The sequence below is a fragment of the Phyllobates terribilis genome, unplaced genomic scaffold (assembly GCF_046119375.1).
Source record: "Phyllobates terribilis strain yellow unplaced genomic scaffold, ASM4611937v1 Scaffold_22__1_contigs__length_20350403, whole genome shotgun sequence".
Lineage (NCBI taxonomy): Eukaryota > Metazoa > Chordata > Amphibia > Anura > Dendrobatidae > Phyllobates > Phyllobates terribilis.
In genome coordinates, this window is record NW_027362782.1 from 9,998,929 (window position 1) to 10,019,518 (window position 20,590).

A 20,590-nucleotide genomic window follows, 5' to 3' on the forward strand; every position below is an offset into this window, starting at 1 on the left:
CAATCCTGTCAGGAAAATTCCTGATTATGTGCACAGCACTTAAGGATTGTCATTGCATTAGCTGGCACACTGTTTACCTAGCATTTTTGGTTCATTTCCACACAAAAAACACTGCAAAAATGCATCAAAAACGTACAGTGTGCACATAGCCTAAGTGTCCAGCAGGAATGGGACAGTCTCAATGCATAAATTTAAACCGCACAGTCATTACTATTAGTATACCAAGTGCTTATATTTGCTAACCCAATCTTGCTGACACCTCGGACTTCTTTGTGGGATCCCACACTATTCAGTTTTGCTCTGAAGTCTCCATAGTAGTCGAATTTGGCGGCTCTGTAATACACATTCAGCTTTTGCTCCATTACTGCATTTCCTCTGATTTGCGACGCCTTTACGAAGCTCTCTGCCACACTTACTCCTGCTATGTACTGTCTCGCACATATATTGCACCTCAACTTGTGTGCCACCCATTTACTACTGTGCAAAACTCTAAAAGTGCTTTCACATCGCATTTAGGCACAGGTGTAGTGGCTTGCGTCTGAACCCCCCGCAAAACGGGATTCGTACATATGCACTGATTTGGCCATAGATTATAATGGTGCCGTCAGAACCAACGTTAACTCTGCCATGCATCATTTTCGGGCTTGGCCGCCTGCAGTATGTGTATATGCACGGAAGAGCACACGTTCGCTCTGTTGAAATCATTAGTCTATATGGCCCTGTCGACGCACACGACAGAATCCTGTTTTGTGGGGGATTTGGATGTAAACCCTGACACAACCACTGAACGGTGTTTAAATGCAATGTGAAAGCACTCTTACCTGGCAGTCTTTGTCAAATCTCCTGCAGTGCCTGCTGCTGCTCTGTCAACAGGCAAGGCCATATTATTTCTGATACTAATAAAAGTGAAACATTGGGATCAGAAGCTTTGGGCGGTGCAGCGACTGAAACTAAACTTGCTGGGGCTTAAAGTACCATTGCGTCTGGCAGAATAGGCATGTGCTGACAAGCTAGAGTAATACAACCCCTGGCAAAAATAATGGAATCACCGGGCTCGGAAGATGTTCATTCAGTTTAATGTTGAAAAAAAGCAGATCACAGACATGGCACAAAACTAAAGTCATTTCAAATTGCAACTTTAGGGCTTTAAGAAACAGTAAAAGAAATGAAGATTAAAAATGTCGTACTCAGTAACAGTAATTTTTTTCAGACCAAGCAGAGGGAAAACTTATGGAATCATGAAAAACAAACACACAAAAGAACACTCCAATACATCACTAGTATTTTATTAAACTACCTCTGGCTTTAATAACAGCTTGCAGTCTCTGAGGTATGGACTTAATGAGTGACAGTACTCTTCATCAATCTGGCTCCAACTTACTCTGATTGCTGTTGCCAGATCAGCTTTGCAGGTTGGAGCCTTGTCATGGACCATTTTCTTAAACTTCCACCAAAGATTTTCATTTGGATTGAGATCTGGACTATTTGCAGGCCATGATATTAACCTTGTGTCTAATTTCAAGGAATGTTTTCACAGTTTTGCTCTATTGCAGGATGCATTATCCTCTTGAAAAATGAAGTCATCATCCCCAAACATCATTTCAATTGATGGGATAAGAAAACTGTCCAAAATATCAATGCAAACTTGGGCATTTATTGAAGATGTAATGACAGCCTTCTCCCCAGTGCCTTTACCTGACATGCAGCCCCATGTCATCAATGACTGTGGGAAATTTGCCTGTTCTCTTCATGCAGTCATCTGTATAAATCTCATTGGAACGGCACCAAACAAAAGTTCCACCATCATCACCTTGCCCAATGCAGATTCACGATTAATCACTGAATATGACTTTCATCCAGTCATCCACAGTCCACGATTGCTGTTCTTTAGCCCATTGTAACCTTGTTTGTTTCTGTTTAGGTGTTAATGATGGCTTATGTTTAGCTTTTCTGTATGTAAATCCCATTTCCTTTAGGCGGTTTCTTCCAGTAAGGTCACGGACATTAACTCCAGTTTCCTCCCGTTCCTCATTTGTTTTGTTGAGCATTTCCTGTTTTGGAGACATATTGCTTTAAGTTTCCGGTCTTGACGCTTTGATGTCTTCCTTGGTCTACCAGTATGTTTGCCTTAAACAACCTTCCCATGTTTGTATTTGGTCCAGATTTTAGACACAGCTGACTGTGAACAACCAACATCTTTTGCAACATTGCACGATGATTTACCTTCTTTTAAGAGTTTGATAATCCTCTCCTTTGTTTCAATTGACATCTCTCGTGTTGGAGTCATGATTCATGTCAGTACACTTGGTGCAACAGCTCTCCAAGTTGTGATCACTCCTTTTTAGATGCAGACTAACGAGCAGATCTAATTTGATGCAGGTGTTGGTTTTGGAAATAAAAATTTACGGGGTGATTCCATGATTTTTTCCTTCTGCTTGGTCTGCAAAAAATTACCCTTACGGAGTACCACATTTTAAATCTTGATTTCTTTTAGTGTTTCTTAAAGCCCTAAAGTTGCCATTTGAAATGATTTCAGTTTTGTGTCATGTCCGTGATCTGCTTTTTTTCAACAACATTAAACAACTGAATGAACATCCTCCGAGCCTGGTGATTCCATAATTTTTGCCAGGGGTTGTAGTCTCCCAGCACATCCTATTAACCACTTAACGACCGCCGATACACATAAAAATGCTGGTCGTTAAGGAGCCCTATTGCCTAATTGCAGTTTTAAAATTGCGATTGGGGAGAAGGGACTAGCACTAGCCAGTGGTGACAATTCCCATGGATGTTGGCTGTATCGGCCACGGATGACTTTGCGACTGATGGGGACTGATTAACCCCCTAAATACCGCTGTCAAGTGCGACCTGCAAAATTTGCAGCAAATACAATAATTACATTTTAACCACTAAAATGTCATATTTACATGTCTCAATGTTATAAAATTCTGTGAGTCACCTGTGGGTTCAGAATACTCACTACACCCTGCATGAATTACTTAGGCAGTGGAGTTTCCAATATGAGGTCACCTGGGGGGAGTCGCACTATTATGGCACATAAGGGGCTCCGCTAATGGTGCCCATAATCTATTCACATGGTATTTGCGTTCTAAAAGCAAAGAAGTGCTCCTTCCCATCCGATCCCTGCAATGTGACAGTAGTGTATTGCCACATTCGGGGGAAATTTCATAACAAATTGCTGGGTCCAATTTATCCCATTATCCCTAGTGTAAATTCTAAATTTGGTGCGAAAACAGTATTTTAATAGAAGAAAAAAAAATTGTTCTCATAGCTAATTGTTATAAAGTTTCGTCGATCACCTGTAAGTTAAAGATGCTCGGCATACCCCTAAATGAATTCCTTGAGTTGTCTGCTATTTTTGCATGTTAGGGGCTCTCCAAATGTGACATGGCATTCACAATTAAATCCAGACAAATAACACGCTTTCCTTTCCTAGCCCTGCCATTGTGCCCAAACAGAAGTTTTTGACCACAATAAGGGGTATCATCGCATTCGAGAGAAATTGCATAACAAGTTATGGGGTTCGTTTTCACCTATTATCCATTGTGAAAAATACCAATTTAAGGCTAAAAAGACATTTTGGTGAAAAAAAAACAACTTTTCCTTATGTCTTAATTTTATGAAATTCTGTTATACCTGTGGGTTCAAAATGATCACTATAACCTTGGATAAAATCCTTGAGGTATGTAGTTTCCAAATTAAGGTCACTTGTGGGGGGTTTCCACTTTCTAGGCACATCAAAGGCTCTCCAAATTCAACATGGCATCCTCTCTTGATTCCAGCCTTTCTGGCATTCAAACGGTGCTCCTTCGCTTCCAAGCCCTGCCGTGCACCCAAAGAACTGTTTTTCCCTACATATGGGGGTATCTGAGTACTCAAGAGAAAGTGTGGAAAAAAAATTAGATTTTTGCGGGAAAAATTTGATTTTTTTTTTTTATTTTAATGGCTCAACATTATAAACATCTGTGGGGGGTTCAAGGTGCTCAGTCAAGACACATCTAGGTGCATTTCCTGAGGGGTGTAGTTTCCATAATGGTGTCACTTGTGAGGGGTTTCCACTTTTTAGACACATTGGTGTCTCTCCAAAGGCAACATAATGTCCGCTCTCGATTACAGCCATTATTGTGTTCAAAAAGTCAAAACAGTGCTCCTTCCCTTCCAAGCCCTGTCGTGCGCCCCAATTAATAGTTTTCTCCCACATATGTTTGATCTGCATGCTCAGGAGAAATTGTGCAACAAATTGTGTGGTTCATTTTATCCTGTTACCCTTTTTCAAAATAAAAAATTTCGGGTTAAATAAAAATTTGTGAAAAAATAAAATGCTCATTTTTTCCTTCCATGTTGCTTTAGTTCCTGTGAAGCACCTGAAGCGTTAAAGTTCTTGAATGTGGTTTTGAGCACCTTGAGGGGTGCAGTTTTTAGAATGGTGTCACTTTTGGGTATTTTTTTGTCATATAGGCCCCTCAAAGTCACTTCAAATGTGATAAGGTCCCTTAAAAATTAATTTTAATTTTACTGGAAAAATGCAAAATCGCTGTTAAACTTTTAACTCTTAACGTCCTAACAGAAAAAATTGTTTCAAAAATTGTGCTGATGTACAGTAGACATGTGGGAAGTATTATTTATTTACTATTGTGTGACATAACGCTCTAATGGAAGGGCATAAGAATTAATAGATTTAAAAATTGTGACATTTTCCAATTTTTCACAAATGCAAGTCGTATCAGCAAACTTTACTACTATCATGAAGTACAATATGGCACAAAACATTCTCCCAATCACTGGGATCTGTTGAAACATTCCAGAGTTACTACCACATCAAGTGACAGTGGTAAGAATTAAAAAATTTCACCCGGTCTTTAAGGTAAAAATTGTCTTAGTCACCAAAAGGTTAAAACTCCCAGCTTACTGCTGGAGGTTTCAAAATATAGTTTGTTTTTTTAAAACTTATGTGGTTTACAGCACTTTGTCATAGCTCTAGTTTGTGTTTTTTCTTGCTATAGACTTGGGCCCATTTTTTTTTTTTTTTTTTTTTTACTATTCTTCCAATATTATACTTTGACTGTCCTGGTTCTGACCCAGCAACTTTCCCCTGCCTGCACCATTAGTCAGCAGTTCACTCTGTGGCCCTAATCCAGGGGTCCATGTGTAAGTCGAAATCCATGTACAGGGGTTAATAGTTGAATGCCAGGGTAACTCTAGGGATCTGGTAAACAGTGGCTTGTGCTAAGCTAGTCTGTGGTAGCAATTTCTATAGTTGCCAGGTAACCACTGATAAACTCACTTTATAATTTCTTTCTAGTATTGCAATATAGTAAGTTGATATTAATTTTTAAAAACATAGCAACTGAATACAAATGGTGGCCAGAATTTAACATACATTGTATAGGCAAAATGTATTTTGAGGTGCTAATTTAATGTTTACAGTGCTTACATAGTTACCTACAGCCACATAACCATGATCACTGTGCAGATGTGTTATCTCAACCACCTTGGTTCCTCCTTGACTAATCTGCCCTACACTGTAGAATACCTATGCAACCTACTGCAGACAGCTAGGGTTTAAAGGGGTGGACCGAAGACAAATAAATTTTTTTCTAAATCTATTTAGTGCCATAAAGTAAACTATTTTCTTAATTTGTGCATCAAAAATTCACTATTTCCCTAGCTACATTTTTGCTCCTTACTTTCTGATGACTCTGAGTCCTAACGCATACTGAGATACTCAGTATCAGGGAGCAGAGGCTGCTGTCACTGGCGCAGCCCCAACCCCCTCCCTGAAACAGTCATCAGTGATGTTCATTTCAGGGTCTGGGCTAGTTCCTACGCGAAGTGCACAATGACACTGTGCTCTGTTGGCTCAGATTAGTCGTAACGAACCGGTAACAGAGCGATGTTAGAATACCTGGCGTGCTGAGATCAGTGCCGCCCCAGCAAGTCAACTCACTTTGAAATTAACATCTTGACATAAGTTTTAGTAAATTCCCTGTTATGGAAACCTGCACTGTAAGTTGCCTTTCATTGAGGTCAGTGGGTGGTAAAGCTCAAGAACACTTGGATTAGTGTGCTGCAGTGTGAACACTACATGCTCCAGCAATCTTGCAGCTCTGTGTCACATTGTAACATAAAGTAGCAGCAAGACTGCAGTAAACTACATTTGTGAATCTGCCATTAAAAGATTTGTCCAATATTGTCAGATAGATATTTTTTTCTGGCAAGATCTCCAGACATGTTTGCCTCACTAACCTGAATAATAGAGCTGCAATACCAGAAATAAATGATGGACAGTAGTGTCGCTGTTTCTACAAAAATGTAAGACCATTTATTTTCCTGAAAACCCCCTCTGATCTCAATCTTTATGCTTTGTCTTAAAATTCTGTACACTTACAGTACAAACCTGTGCCATGTGTGCAGTGACTACAAGTGGTCAATTTAATGTAAAAAAAAAACCATTTGACTTTTTGATAAACCTGTTACAATCATTTTTATTAGGGATGGTATCTGGTGGTTTAATTTTTCTGTTAGCCTGCACATTACAGCCAACAATTTCTCAGCCTTATGTAGAGCAGTTTATGGAGTGCGACACACTATTATAGTACGCCATGCTATTATAATCTTTCACATTCTGGATAGAAAGGTAATTAAAAATATTACGGTCATTCATAGATATTTTCCTTTTTTCAGGTTGGCAAATGTGCTGAGGATTCTCCAGACATTTTGTAGACCATTGTTGTTCTGGTAATGCAAATATATCCAGACCTTCATATCAGTAAGTAAATAGTTTTTTTTTCAGAATTAGATCCTCCAAGGATTATTTTTTCAGATCTATTTTACACATTTAATGAAAGTGTGCAGTATTTTCTGTGGAAGCCAGGAGAGCGGATACGTAACGCTGACTGACAGAAGAAATTCTCCACCTTCATTAGAGTGTTGGTCACATACACAGCGAAGGGGCTTTCTCTGTCTGTCACACACAGGCAGAAGATTGACTACCTGCTTCCATACAAACACTGCCACACAATCTCCAAGCAGCCGGTTAGCAGAGCTCCTTTATTTTACAGACAACTGCCGGAGGGTCTTCCCTGTTCAGTCACCTGGTAGGGACTGCCTGTTCCAGGCAGCCATCTGGTCGATCTCATAACTTCTTTCTCCTATTTTAGGTCTGATGACATTACCTCAGAGCATCCATCATTCTGTACATATGGGGTTTATCTTCCTTAAAGCACATTCTTTTGTTTCCCACCATACTTTAAAACCTTTGCCCCCTCCAATTTTCTGTTGCACTACAGTGTGTGCCTAATGAAGCATGGACACTGCTACACCTATCTAGTCTCCAACCAGAGTTACCATCACCCTCCTGTTGCACAGGAAATTATATATGGTCTTCCCCCTCATTTTCATGTATCTTCAATCCTTGCTTCATTTCCCGAATGCTGTTTCTAGCTCGCTTCTCTCCATCACCATAATTGTACCTGTTCCCCCTCCACACAAACAGATTGCTTCTGTCATGCATTAACTCCCTCCATTTGGCATTGCGTCTTCCCTTCCATCTCCTCTTGGCAGTTTTCCTTTGACACAATTGCTTTTCTTTAAGCACTATCCAGATTCTGCAAAGTACTGGGCAAAAGATAAACCTAACACCAAATAGCCCCAGTATTTATGGCCAAACTGCTTTGATTTGATAATGAGATCCATTACTGACCTAGTGGAATTGAAAGGGTTAAGCATTAGCAATGGTAATTCTTGGCAGTGTGACACAGGATGACCAGAACACCACTGCAGTCTGCAAAAGCCTAATGGCTAAATGTCTGTCCACTAATAACCCCTTGTGTGCTTTACTTCCCATGTTTTGGGGTTTATATGTTGCTGTCTGCTTTGCTGTGTATCAAAGCTTGAATTAGCCTTTTTAAATGAACCTATGTATTATACCATAAAATCTTGATACGGTCACATTCTTACTACTCATTTCTTTTCATTTGCCTTTGTCTTGTAATCAGTGCCCCAGACAGTCTGAGATCGGTTAATGCTTCAGGACCCACCTTTCTATAGATTGGCCTTAAATCTGTGAACTAGTCCCAAAATAATAATCTACCTACAGCACCCTATATCTGCCTGCCTCCAGTTTCTCCTTGTTTCCAGTTAACCCCTTAAAGCCTTTTTTTCCCCAAGCTTTTAGAATTTCCTTCTCTATCTTGCCCTCTTTTTCACTCAACTTTCACCCTGTGACTGGCAGCCTCATTTATTGTCACTGTACAATGCCTTCCTTCCAGAATCACCACTCAGTAGTCCTTAGCTCTTCTGTTTGCTTTCCTTCTCCTGTTCATCAATATTTTTGACCTCCTCTCCTCTGGTCCCTCTCTCCCTCCCCTCTCGCTCTTTTCTGTCAGTATCACCAGACTCCAGCAAATAGTGGCAGAGCTGAGCTCAACTCAGCATCCAGTCTGATTCATCCTGGACAGACGACTTTCCTTACATTCCCGTCATTTACGTCTCATCCTCCTAGACTGGGATCCTGTTCTCCTCTCTCCATACAAAGCACCATTTTACCTGGGTAGATGATCATCACCTATATTCTTATATATTTACATTGACCTCCTTTCTCATGTACTCTACCCTCCCTCAACACTGTTCTCTGCCTTTTCACACCATTTTCCAATTGCCTGTTTGGTTTCTTGTCCATCTTTCACTACCTCAGCCCACTCATCTTCTAAATCATTAACACCATATTTCTACCACTGTCATTTCTTTATCCACCTTTCCTTGCCCCCCTCCCACTTAGGTTTCACCTCATGGATGTTCTGCACTGGTTTTACTTGTACCTTAGTGTATTCTGCAGTTTGGTGCCTTGCTGTGGTCACCCCCAACCATGTCGTATTCTTGCCCGTATTGGGCACACAGTTCGTCTTGGTGCACTCTTGCCCTTGGCTGGACACTCGCAGACAAGAATCCAGAATGTTCTGTCCCGCATCAGTCGCAGCAGTTTACTCCCATACAATCTGAGTTTGGAGGTGGTTTCGGGGGCTCCAAGGGAGAGAGATCCTGTCTCTTTGGCACGATGGTTATGCCAGGTGATAGTTGCCCAAGGAGTGGCTGCAGTGCTGGCATTCCCTGAGTCACAGGAGGAGCTGCTACAATTGGAATTTTTGTCAAGTTTCCTGGAGATACCATTCCTCAGTATTTTGGAGCAAGAGCAGATCATGCCACTGACCACTAAGGTAACTTGGTAAAATCCTTTTGTCAAAATATTGCCACAAATTTAAACAGCATGATCCAATAATGGGAATAATTACTTGTTGTACAGGAGAAATGTAAATATATGGTCCTCTAAATGTTTCCTCTTAACTTTTAATGTTCTCCCTGTCATTTAGTATCCTAATAAATCTAACTAAGCAATCTCTATTCCAGCAAGTCCTTGTCTCTAGTCATTCATCTTGTAACTATCCCAAAACATATTTGCTTAACTTTTTATTGCCGTCCTACTTCTGGAGCACTTTCTCAATGTCCTTTATTTTGATCCCTGACTCTCCATTCCCTGTTTATTGAGCAGTCTGCTGAACCTTCGTCAATCATAATGGATCACAAGTCATACCCATTTGTATTTAGTGAACAATGTCATTAATCACTTTTCTGATAACCTATAAGTATGCCATTTTGTGATAATATACTACATGTATTTTTAACCCTTGCACCCAATCTAGATTTAAGACTTTCCCACTTCAATCTTTGTTCACGGTCATATGGTGATGCCTGTGTTTTTTTTTTCTCCTGTGCACAATTGTAAATATACATCAGTTCTCTGGGCTTGAGATAAATTCCTGTAGTCACTTTATGTAATTGCACAATGGCAAATCCTGACACCAAGTATTACTAATAGATTCTCATCTGCTTCACTTAGTTAACCCGTGACCACCAGTATACAGATTGCATCCTGGTGGTTAAGTGACTGCTTGCTCAAAAAGTAAGTTGAGGGGAATCTTGACAGTGTGCATAATGCACAATGTAAGGATTCACCAATCTGAAGTCATAGATTGACTGTAGTAATGTACCTCAAATCTAGAAACCCCCCTTAAAAACTTAAAGTGTAATAAATATAACAGCAAATTTATTTCATAAAGTTCAGTTCCAATATGTAGAAGGGCAACAAAAAATAACTAGTCTTCTATATGGTAGGATAAAAAGTCAAGAGCTAAATTAGATTAGTAATTAAAATGAACTTTGTGCAGGGCAAATAAACATTAAAACTTTTGTACCTTACAAATGTATTTGTTCCTGAGTTTGTGACACAAAACACACTAGGTAGCAACTAGTGTTGAGTGAGTATGTTCTGTCCGAGTATGCTCGGGCCGAGCTCCGAGTATTTACAGCTGCTCGGTGATATGGTTGAATCGCTCCCTTGTGCTTGATTTGCAACTGTTTGACAGCTTTATTACATGGGAGGAATGTCTATTTCTTACACATTCCTCACATGTAATAAAGCTGTCAAACAGTTGCAAATCATGCACAAGGAAGCGATTCAAACACATCACCGAGCAGCTGTAAATACTCGGCGCTCGGCCCGAGCATACTCGGCGAAAGGGTTAATAGAGCATACTCGCTCAACACTAGTAGCAACATATACAGGTGCATCTCACTAAATTAGAATATCATCAAAACAATAACTTATTTCAGATCTTCAATACAAAAAGTGAAACTCATAAATTATAGTCATTACAGAGTGATCTATTTCAAGTGCACCTTTATGTGATTATTAAAGAAACCATATGGTCAGTAAAAAGCAACCATGTAGTAATATCTTTGTTATATGGACATGTAAATGGCAGACCATTCAGATGAGAATACAACTGACCAAGAGAACCACCGAATGTTGGGTCCAAATATCAACAAGACAATAATTAGGATAAAAAACTTTATTAGATAAATGGTTAAAGTGGCACTACGTGTACAAGAGTGCCCGCACTAAAATATAGTAAGTCAGTCAATAAATATTAACAGGTAAAGGGCCACAATGAAGAGTATGCATGGACAGTACTTGGGGTATATCAAAGGGTGTCATTAATACGATAGATTATAAACCACCATGTGCAAACAGTGTATCACATAAATGAGATTTGCATATAGTGTCTGTGTGGTGTGCACATGGACAGTACCTAAGGCACATCATATACTGTCAATCAAACAATCTTACTACATAAAAAGCTTAATGTTGAGGTGAGTCTGATTTACTCTGGCTGTGCAATTCCCAACACAGCATCTACTTTCTTTTCTGATTAACTTAAAACTTAGCGCTACAACACAGAATCAACCTGGTTATGAAATACTTATTTAAATGCGGGGAATCCAGAAATGTAAATTTTTTTTTTTAAATTGGAAGTGGTTCCAGAAATATGGTTTTATTAAGGGATTTCCATCGTACAATAATGCATGTGCTAGAAATCCAAGCAGCCGAATTAATTCTTTAGCATTAAACACATATACAAATTTTTTTCATAGAGAAATTTCCACGCGATCTGCCCTGGGCAATTCACTTTTTGAATTGTCGAACGTCTCTGTAAAATTATAAATTTTTTATTTTTGTTTTCTGTAATGCCATTTACTAATTTATTAATTATGACAACTTTGTTTATCATGAAAAAATGGCTGAAATTTATTAGACATGGGTAATTTGAATTAGTTTTCTAGCTTCTGAAACTTATTTGTTACGGAACTCTGGCTGCTAGTAGATAATAAACCACCATGTGCAAACAGTAAATCACACAGGCAAGACATGCACATAATGCATATTGGTATAGTTCAAATTTTGTACCGTATTGCATATGTGTCCTATATGATGTATTGTCACCAAATCAAAGTAGTACATAAATGACAGGTAGTAGTATGCAAATGCCACCTCTTGTATATGTGATGTGTAACAATTTATAATGCCCTCACATGGAAAAGAGGGGGAAAGGAAGGAGAAGGAAGTGAAAAGGAAGGGATATGGACCATGTGAAATCTAATAAAGGTTTTTTATCGGTTCTAATTATTGTCTTGTTGATATTTGGACCCAACATTCAGTCGTTTAATTGGTCAGAGTATAATGTGGACTGCACTGACTTTCAGGCTGTGCCCACGATGCGTTTTTTAAGCATTTTCGCAGCCGCTAAAACGCTGCAGAAACTCTTAAAAAACGCATGGTAGAAGGTCTGCCATGTTCCCCAATGATAATCCTCATGTGCTGTGCACATGCTGCGGAAATTTCCGCTGCGGATTATCATTGCAGAAAAATCCGCAGCACTACCAATTATTTTGCTGAAGTGCTGTGTTTTCGCCGCCATTGACTTGCATTAGAACGCATGGATTACGCATCACTGCATATGTAGATGCGCATTCCATGAGTTCCAATATGCGGATGGTACCCAGGTCTAGAGGAGAGGAGACTCTCCTCTGAAACCGGGTACCATAGAAACTGTAAAAAAAAGAAAAAAAAAAAAGCATAAAATAAAAAAATATATATTAGTTACCTTCTGACGGCCCCTGGTGCGCTCCTCCTCCCTTGCGATGGACTGAAGGACCTGCGCTGACGTCAGTCATGTGACGGGTCACGCAACGCTGACGTCGGCAGGTCCTTCAGTGCAGTGTACCGCAATCTGCCGGCAGTCAGCACACAGCGAAGAAAGACTTCGGGGGCCATCAGAAGTTAAGTATAGATTTAATTTTTACATTCTTTCGGTCACACGATATAAATCCATACCGGTTGCATGGATTTATATAGTGTGACCAAGTTGTCAAGCACTTTCCAAGTGATGCTAAAATCGCTTAAAAAGCGCTGGTCAACCCGCATGCGGAAATGCATGTGAAGAAAGCTTCACATCCGCATGTCCCTGGCAGGAAAAACGCATGTACAATTCGCATGAGTTTTTTCTGCCAGGGGAGATGCAGAAACGCTCAGGAAAAATCCGGAGCATTTCTGCATCGTAGGCACATAGCCTTAAAGTCTGGTATTACTTTTGTCTGAGGTCACAGGCTCAAAATGCTACCTCGGACAGAATTAACACAACCATTTTGTCTTTGTCTAGCAGAATCCAAAGAAACCTCAACTTCCTTTAGACCCCTATACAGAGATCTGGTTTTACAGCAGGATTCAGTGGATGGCTATCAAGGAGGGTTTGCCATCTAGAGGTAGGAATGGTCGCCAGGCAGGGTCAAGCCGAGAAGTCGCGCTAAGGACAAAATCGGAAGCAAGCAAGTAGTCAAATTATAAGCGAGTCAGAGCATGGGAAAGACAAAACGGAAAACTAGAGCTAAGTCAGAGCCTTTGTCACTAGCCGAACACAATCTAACTATTGATGAGGGAGCCCTAAAATGCTCGGGTGCTTGTTGCTCGGGTTGAGCAATTAATGAGCCCAATGTAAGTCACTGGGAATCTTGAGCATTTTCTGGCGCCCCCCCCCGGAGTTCTGGAGGGGGACTTAAAAATTGGCCAAAGCGATGGAAATGGTGCTCAAATGATATGGAAAAGCATGGAGAAAGACCCCTGGAAGCATCTCTGACTCCCAGGTCAATGCTGTGAACAGTGTTGTCAGAGTATTACGCCACTTTTACGGACTCGAAATAAAACATACAAAGACGAAGCAAAAACAGATTTTCCTGGGAAAAATGTTAAGGAACATCCTTTCCAGGGTAATAACTAGTGTATAAGGCAAAAAAAAAAAAATTCTCCTCCACACCTTGGCCTATGTTCACATGTAGCGTTTTAGATGCACTTTTGCATTGCTTTCAATGGTGAAAAATTCATTCACCTGTAAATGTATTTTTAATATTTTACTACCTTATCTGGCCATGTGGTGTGTGAGACCTGATCAGACTGATAACATCTAGCACATGTCCCTATTTTAAAAGCAGCTAACAGCGTTATCAATAGGGAATAGATTTTTTTTTACACCAGTTTACAGTATAACACAATAATCTGACTAGATGCCTGTAAGACTCTATCCTTGCTGCTATAGGTTACCCATACACGAATCTCTCATAAGTGGTAATATTGTACAATAAAAAATAAATTTTAAATGGCCCCAAAAAGTTTTTTTGGATGTGACATAAACTGTAGGGATGCAAGCAACCCTGCCCGCTTTCATTAATTTGTGAGTAAAGATTAGAGTTGAGCCACCCCCGTAGTGTTTGAGTTCGGTTCTGTTCGTCTAACTTTGACTATGGGGTTAGTAATAGGGGTGTCTTATAGACGCCTCTCTATTACTAACCTGGGCTTGATGTCAGCTGGCATTATAAGCTGACATCAACCCCAGACCTATTACCCCACTGCCACCACTACAGGGCAGTGGGAAGAGTGAGGCTAAGTGCCAGAATTGGCACATCCTATGGATGCGCCATTTCTGGGGCGGCTGACGGCTGGTGTTTCTAGCCTGGGAGGGGGCCAATATTCATGGCACCCTTCCTGGGATATTAATATCAGCCCCCAGCTGTCTGCCTAGCCTTTGCTAGCTATTAAAATACGGGGGACCCCACGTCATTTTTTTTGGGGGGGGTCCCCCATTTTAATAGCTAGTAAAGGCTAGGTATTCAGCTGGGGGCTGATATTAGTAGCCTGGGAAGCTCCGTGGGTATTACCCCTTTCCCAGGCTTCAAACAACTGCCACAGCCATCTGCTTAACCTCCGCTAGAGCCTAAAATTACGGGGAGCCCCACGCCAATTTTTTTTTTAATAAATCCTTTTATTTTAACACTAAATGACAAGTACAGTAATCAACACTATCACTGTACTTCTTAGATAGAAACATGTCAGTCATATATATAATCTATGTGTGATGTTCTATTCTTTCTGTTCTAAATTGTTGGGTACCGGTGTATGCTGCTGCTGAATTGCTTGGTTTTCATGTAATACATTCTACATTATTCTTAGCTGTTTTCCTTCATGAAGAATTAACCTACAAGGAGAGAAAGGGTTTATTTTTATTCCGATATTTGTGTCCCATTGACTTGCATTGGTTTCCGGTATTGGAATCGGCGATATCCGATACTTTTTGGATATCGGTCCGATCCGATATTTCCCAATATCGGAAGGTATCGCTCAACACTATTCATACACATATTTGAACTGGAGAGGTATTAGAGGCCTGCAATGGCCACAGGTACTAATGAAGGTAATCAAGGTAGGGAGAGAGGCAAGAGGTCCGGTCATCTTAGTTATACAGGCCTTGAAACGACCTAGGTTATCACAAGAGCGCATAACTAATGGCAATAATGAAACTAGACACTGAGCGCTTCAGAGAATTTTTCACAAAACTAACTATAGTATGGTCAGAGATTGTGCCGATAGCGGTATGGCAAGGTGCGTGAGACATCACGGCCATCGAACAGACAAGGCAGGTAATAAATATTCGGATGGCAAAATTTATAAGAGAGACAGAGGCTGTGTAGTGATACGACACAGACAACTGGAAGGAGATAAAGCAGGCCTCATACGGCCCGACGGTGTTCACTTAATGGATATTGGACTGGACATATTCCTGTCAGGACTCCAGGACGGAGTGGAACAAGCGTTAAGAGTGATGGATGGGGGTCAGAGTCCTGCATATGAGTACGCAGGATCCTCCGTGGCCTGGAAATAGAAAGGACATGTTGGAGAGTTACACTTGTTGGCCAACTTAACGTTGTGGAGACTGGAGACACAGGGCATGCTGCAACAAGCTGAATTATTTTAGAAATAAAATGCATTTCTAATGGAATGCGTATAAACCGTTAATAAAGCTGTGACCGATCCTCACCCATCCAGTTGTAAGAATTACATGATTGTATTGTCAATGAAAAAGGGGCGTTAGGGGGCTGAGCGTCTGGGTTTGGTTAGGGTCCCCACAGTCTGCCTAGGCTAGATGCATTTAAAAATCATTATTAGATACACAGGCGGTGCAGCTTGCTTCGCAGCTGGGTTACTACGCTGACTAGCAGACACTGAAGCTTTGGAGCAGACCTCTGAGTAAACAGCTCTTCAGACTCAACCATCTGTGTTACCCCAAGCCATAGTGTATGTAGTTTCTTACAGTTAAAAGGGGGGGGGGGAGCGACCCAACCCACCTCTAATTGATGGCAACGTCACGTAAAACAAAGCAAGGGGACTCCAAAAAGTCTCCATTTTTTCCAAAAATTTGTGGCACAGACACCACTTAAGTGGCATCAATTGCCCCAGAGTTGCTTAAAATGGTTGGTTAGAATGAGTACCACACACTGCTACTATGCCCAAAATTATTTTCCAGACAAAATGCAGCTTAGTAATTTGAAAGCTTAAAACGGTTGGTGAGGTGATTTTACGAAATCCTCAAGCTTTTACTCTCCCCAGGATGACCGGGGTAGAAAAGTCCTTGGGATCCATGATTTGTTCATCTTTATGAACGTGAGTCTGTCTACATAATCAGTGGAGAGCCGCGTGCGCTTATCTGTCAGCACACCACCAGCAGCGCTGAACACACGTTCAGAGAGAACGCTGGCTGTGGGGCATGACAAGATCTCCAAGGCGTAAGTGGCGACCTCTGGCCATTTATCCAGATTGGAAGCCCAAAAAGAGCAAGGGTCTAGTGACAGTCATGGCTTCGATGTTTACTTGGAGATACTCCTGTACCATCATCTCTAGGCGTTGACTATGTGTCAGACTTCTTGTCTCCTGTGGCCTTGCAAAGGATGGGCTAAAAAAGCTGTGAAATGATTCCGCAAAATTGCTGTTACCAGCAGATAGTGTTTCTGTTACGGTTTGAGTGCTGAAGACTCGACAGTCCCACGGTTGGCAAGTTAGAACTGTGAGATTCACTACGTGCACCACTGGTGTTTTGTGGAAAAGCACATGTAAGATTTTGCAACAGTCTCTGCTGATACTCCTGCATGCGTGCATCCCTTTCTATGGCAGGAATAATTTCTGCAAATTTACTTTTGTACCGGGGATCTAACAGTGTGGCAATCCAGTAATCAGGATTATTTCTAATTCTCACAATTTGAGGGTCATGTTGCAGGTAGTGCAGCAAGAAGGCACTCATGTGTCTTGCGCATCCAGGAGCACCAAGTCCCTGTTGTGTTGGTGGCGAGGTAACAATCATGCTTCCTTCCCCTCCTCTCCCCCCAACCTCGCACAACAGAAATGTGATCTCATCTGATGAGTCTTCCATCAGTTCGTCCTCCACTTTTTCCTGGGCTCCTGCACCTTCCTCACTAGTTTGGCTGCTACCATGCGCCCAGGTAAAACCATCTCCCCCACCCTCACATGCCTGCCGCCTTGGTGCTGCCGACCGTCTGGACCTTGCAGATGTTAGCCCTTCCGCATACAACTCCTCCTCCTCTACTTACTCCACCTCCCCTTGTGCCACCACCGAACTCCGAATTCTGTTTAACATGTGCTCCAGCATGTAAATCACCGGAATAGTCATGCTGATAATGGCATAGTCAGCACTAAACATCTTCATCGCCATTTCAAAACTGTGCAGAAGGGTGCATAGGTCCCTGATCTGAGACCACTCCTTCAGTGTGATGTGCCCCACATCTGGATCCCGTTGGCCCAGGCTATACGTCAGAACGTATTGCACCAGGGCTTGTCGGTGCTGCCACAGTCGCTGCAACATGTGCAGAGTTGAATTCCACCAGGTAGGCACATCGCATTTTAGCCGGTGAAGTGGCAGGCCCAACAACTTCTGTAGAGATGTAAGTCGCTGAGCTGCGGGATGCGAACGGCGGAAGTGAGCACACAGCGACCGTGCCCTCTGCAGAAGGCCATCTAGTCTGGGATAGTGGGCTAAAAATTGCTGGACAACCAGGTTCAACATGTGAGCCATACAAGGCACATGTGTGACATTGCCGCGGCGAAGGGCCGCACCCAGGTTTGCAGCATTGTCGCACACGGCCTTCCCTGGTTTCAGGTCCAGTGGAGACAACCATTCATGAAACTGGTTCTCCAGAGTTGACTACAACTCCTCAGCTGTGTGACTCACATTTCCCAGACATTTCAAAGTAAAAACCGCCTGATGACGTTGAGCCCTGCTGCCAGCATAGTAAGGAGGTGTGCAGGATCCTTTCTGTGCAGTTAGAAAGCTTGTGGCATGACCAGACAGGCTTTGGGTGGAGGACCGAGAGGAGGTTGAGGAGGCAGAAGCAGTGGAGGAACTTTGAGATAAAGAGGATTGACGCACAACTCGTGGGGACGGCAAGACTTGGACAGCAGCCCCTTGTCCTGCTGTCACCATAGTTACCCAGTGCCCAGTCAGCGACATGTAACGCCCCTGTCCATGCCTACTCGTCCAAGTGTCTGTGGTGAAATGCACCCTGTCACACACAGTTTTTCAAAGAGGTGATGTTGTGTGCGACATGCTGGTGTCCACCAGGCGGAAAGGCAGCATTTCTGTAGCCAACAGCTTGCAGATGGTGAAATTCAACCTCTTAGCTTTCTCATGGCTAGGAGGAAATGGTCTTTTACTTGTCCACATCTGAGGGACCGAGGGTTGGCTGTTGTGCTTAGACGGGGTTGAGTAGGGTGTCCCCAGCAAACTGACGGTCTGTGAGGAAGGTGCAGGCGGACATGTTAGGTTGCCTTGATCCAAAGGTGGTGCTCTGTCGGAGAGCGCTCAACACCAGCTGGTGTTTCCACCACCAAAGAAAATGATGACCTGCCAATCACGCTGGCTGTTGCGGGTAAAGAGGTGGCAGGTCTGCGTCCCAAAACAAGTGTGACTGCTGTCCCCCCAGTCAGAGGATGAAGAGGCCGCAGATGCACAAGATGGGGCAGATGATCGTTGGCCCGGCCCGCTAGGTTGCATTGTAGCACAGTGAGCTTCCCACTGCAACTTATGCTTCATATCCATGTGCTGGTTCATGCATGAAGTACTCAAACTATGGATTTTTTTGGCCTCTACTTAGCTTTTGGTGACAAATATTACAGATAACACGAGTTGGGTCATCCTTATCAATCTGAAAAAATGCCCAGGCTATGCAAAGCTTAGAACCCATGCGACCTGAAGAGCCACCACAACATGTGGTCAGAGGCAGAGTTGTGTTTGAGGATGCAGTTGTTGACTTGCTTCCAGTACTACGTCTCTGTCCAGGAAGGCGCAACCTGACATCGTCGTCACTAGCATCCTCCTCAATCTCCTCTGCTGACCTCATCGACTGGCTGACTGTGGGTTGACAGTAAGTGGGATCTGCAACCTCGTCATCACCGTGTGTTCTCTCACCCGTCGTCCTCAGAGCCAACCTCTTCCTGCCCTGACTGAAAAGTCAAGTTGTCGCTCCAATCAGGTATTCGAGTCTCCTCATCGTCTTCCTCATGGTCTCCACCAACAGGAGTTAGTTTGGGAACGAGGGTCTACATTATGGTCAGAACCTTCTGCGTCTGGTCCTGGATCCGACTCATAAAGATTCTGGGCATCAGTGCAGATCATTTCCTCGTCTGGATTCACAGAAGCTCTGGAGCCGACCTCTGATTCCCAGGCTATAGTATGAGTAAACAGCTCTGCAGACTCCACCATCTGTTCTACCCCATACTCAGACGGGCAGCTGGAGACTGGGGAGCTGTGAGGAAGCAAGTGCGATTGGGGTGACACCTCTGAGGACTGGAGTATTTGTGATGTTTTAGTTGAGGTGGAGGAGAGCCCACTTAAAGGAGCACTTGATATCCGTTGAAGCACCTGCTGTTTTTGTGCCTCATCTGGAATTTGTAGCGATTGGCGTGGCCGTAAGAAAGGGATCTTATCACATTGTCCGCTAAAAGAAGTAGACATTTTAGTTTGACTGGAAGATGGTCTTTCTTCTGCAGATGTTACTGTTGCTTTAACACCTACCCCACGGACACAACCTTTTTTCCCCTTTCCCAACACGCCTATTCCCCTTTCCACCAGCAGCAGGCATTTTTCCACTTATTTTGGTGGTTAACTAATTGACAACTCTGGAGTTTGCACAAAAAACGATGGATGGGAACCGAGCAGAGCTGAGTGGCCAAACTGTGGTATTAGGCCAAAACTATTGGCTGGGTTAGATGCAGAAAAAAATTATATTCAATTTGCAACCTGATGGAGGTCTGTATAGATGGATTAATAGAACAAGTCCCACACACAGCTAGAAGCCCAATATTTTTTCAGAGGTAGATGCAGAAAAAAATATATTCAGTTTGCAACCTGATGGAGGTCAGTATAGATGGATTAATAGAATGATGCTATGCCCAAAAGATTTTACTTCACTAGGTGCAGTAAAAAAAATTGGTATTCTATACACAGGTGGTATATCTTGCAACACAGATAGGCTACTCCACTGACTAACACACTCTGCAATAGGCCAAAAAGGATTAGCTTTGCTAGATTCAGCCAAATGCTGTGAAAAAAACTTGCACAGCACTGGCACAGACCTGCCTGGCAAAAACTGATAGGAAATGCTGTAACCTAGTCCTTAAAAGGACTGCAATCACAACTATTCCCTACTCCCAAGCTATCTGTAGATTTGTGCGAAAATTGGCTTGAAATTAACAAGGTATAGCGCACACAGCAACAGCGGTGCCGTCTAACACGCAGCTGCAGCAGTGAGACGACGGGGAAAATGGCTTGGTCTTATAGGG

At 42.3% G+C, this 20,590-nt stretch overlaps 1 protein-coding gene across 1 annotated transcript in view; it reads left to right on the forward strand.

Moving 5' to 3' along the window:
• The first annotated feature begins 7,025 nt into the window (after positions 1-7,025).
• Positions 7,026-20,590, forward strand: part of LOC141176272 (glutamate receptor ionotropic, NMDA 3B-like) — a 474,027-nt gene continuing 460,462 nt past the window's right edge. The window contains exon 1 of the mRNA XM_073660231.1: positions 7,026-9,233. Within this exon, the coding sequence (XP_073516332.1) occupies positions 8,808-9,233 (426 nt within the window). The 5' untranslated portion in view covers positions 7,026-8,807. The remainder of the gene's footprint in view (positions 9,234-20,590) is intronic.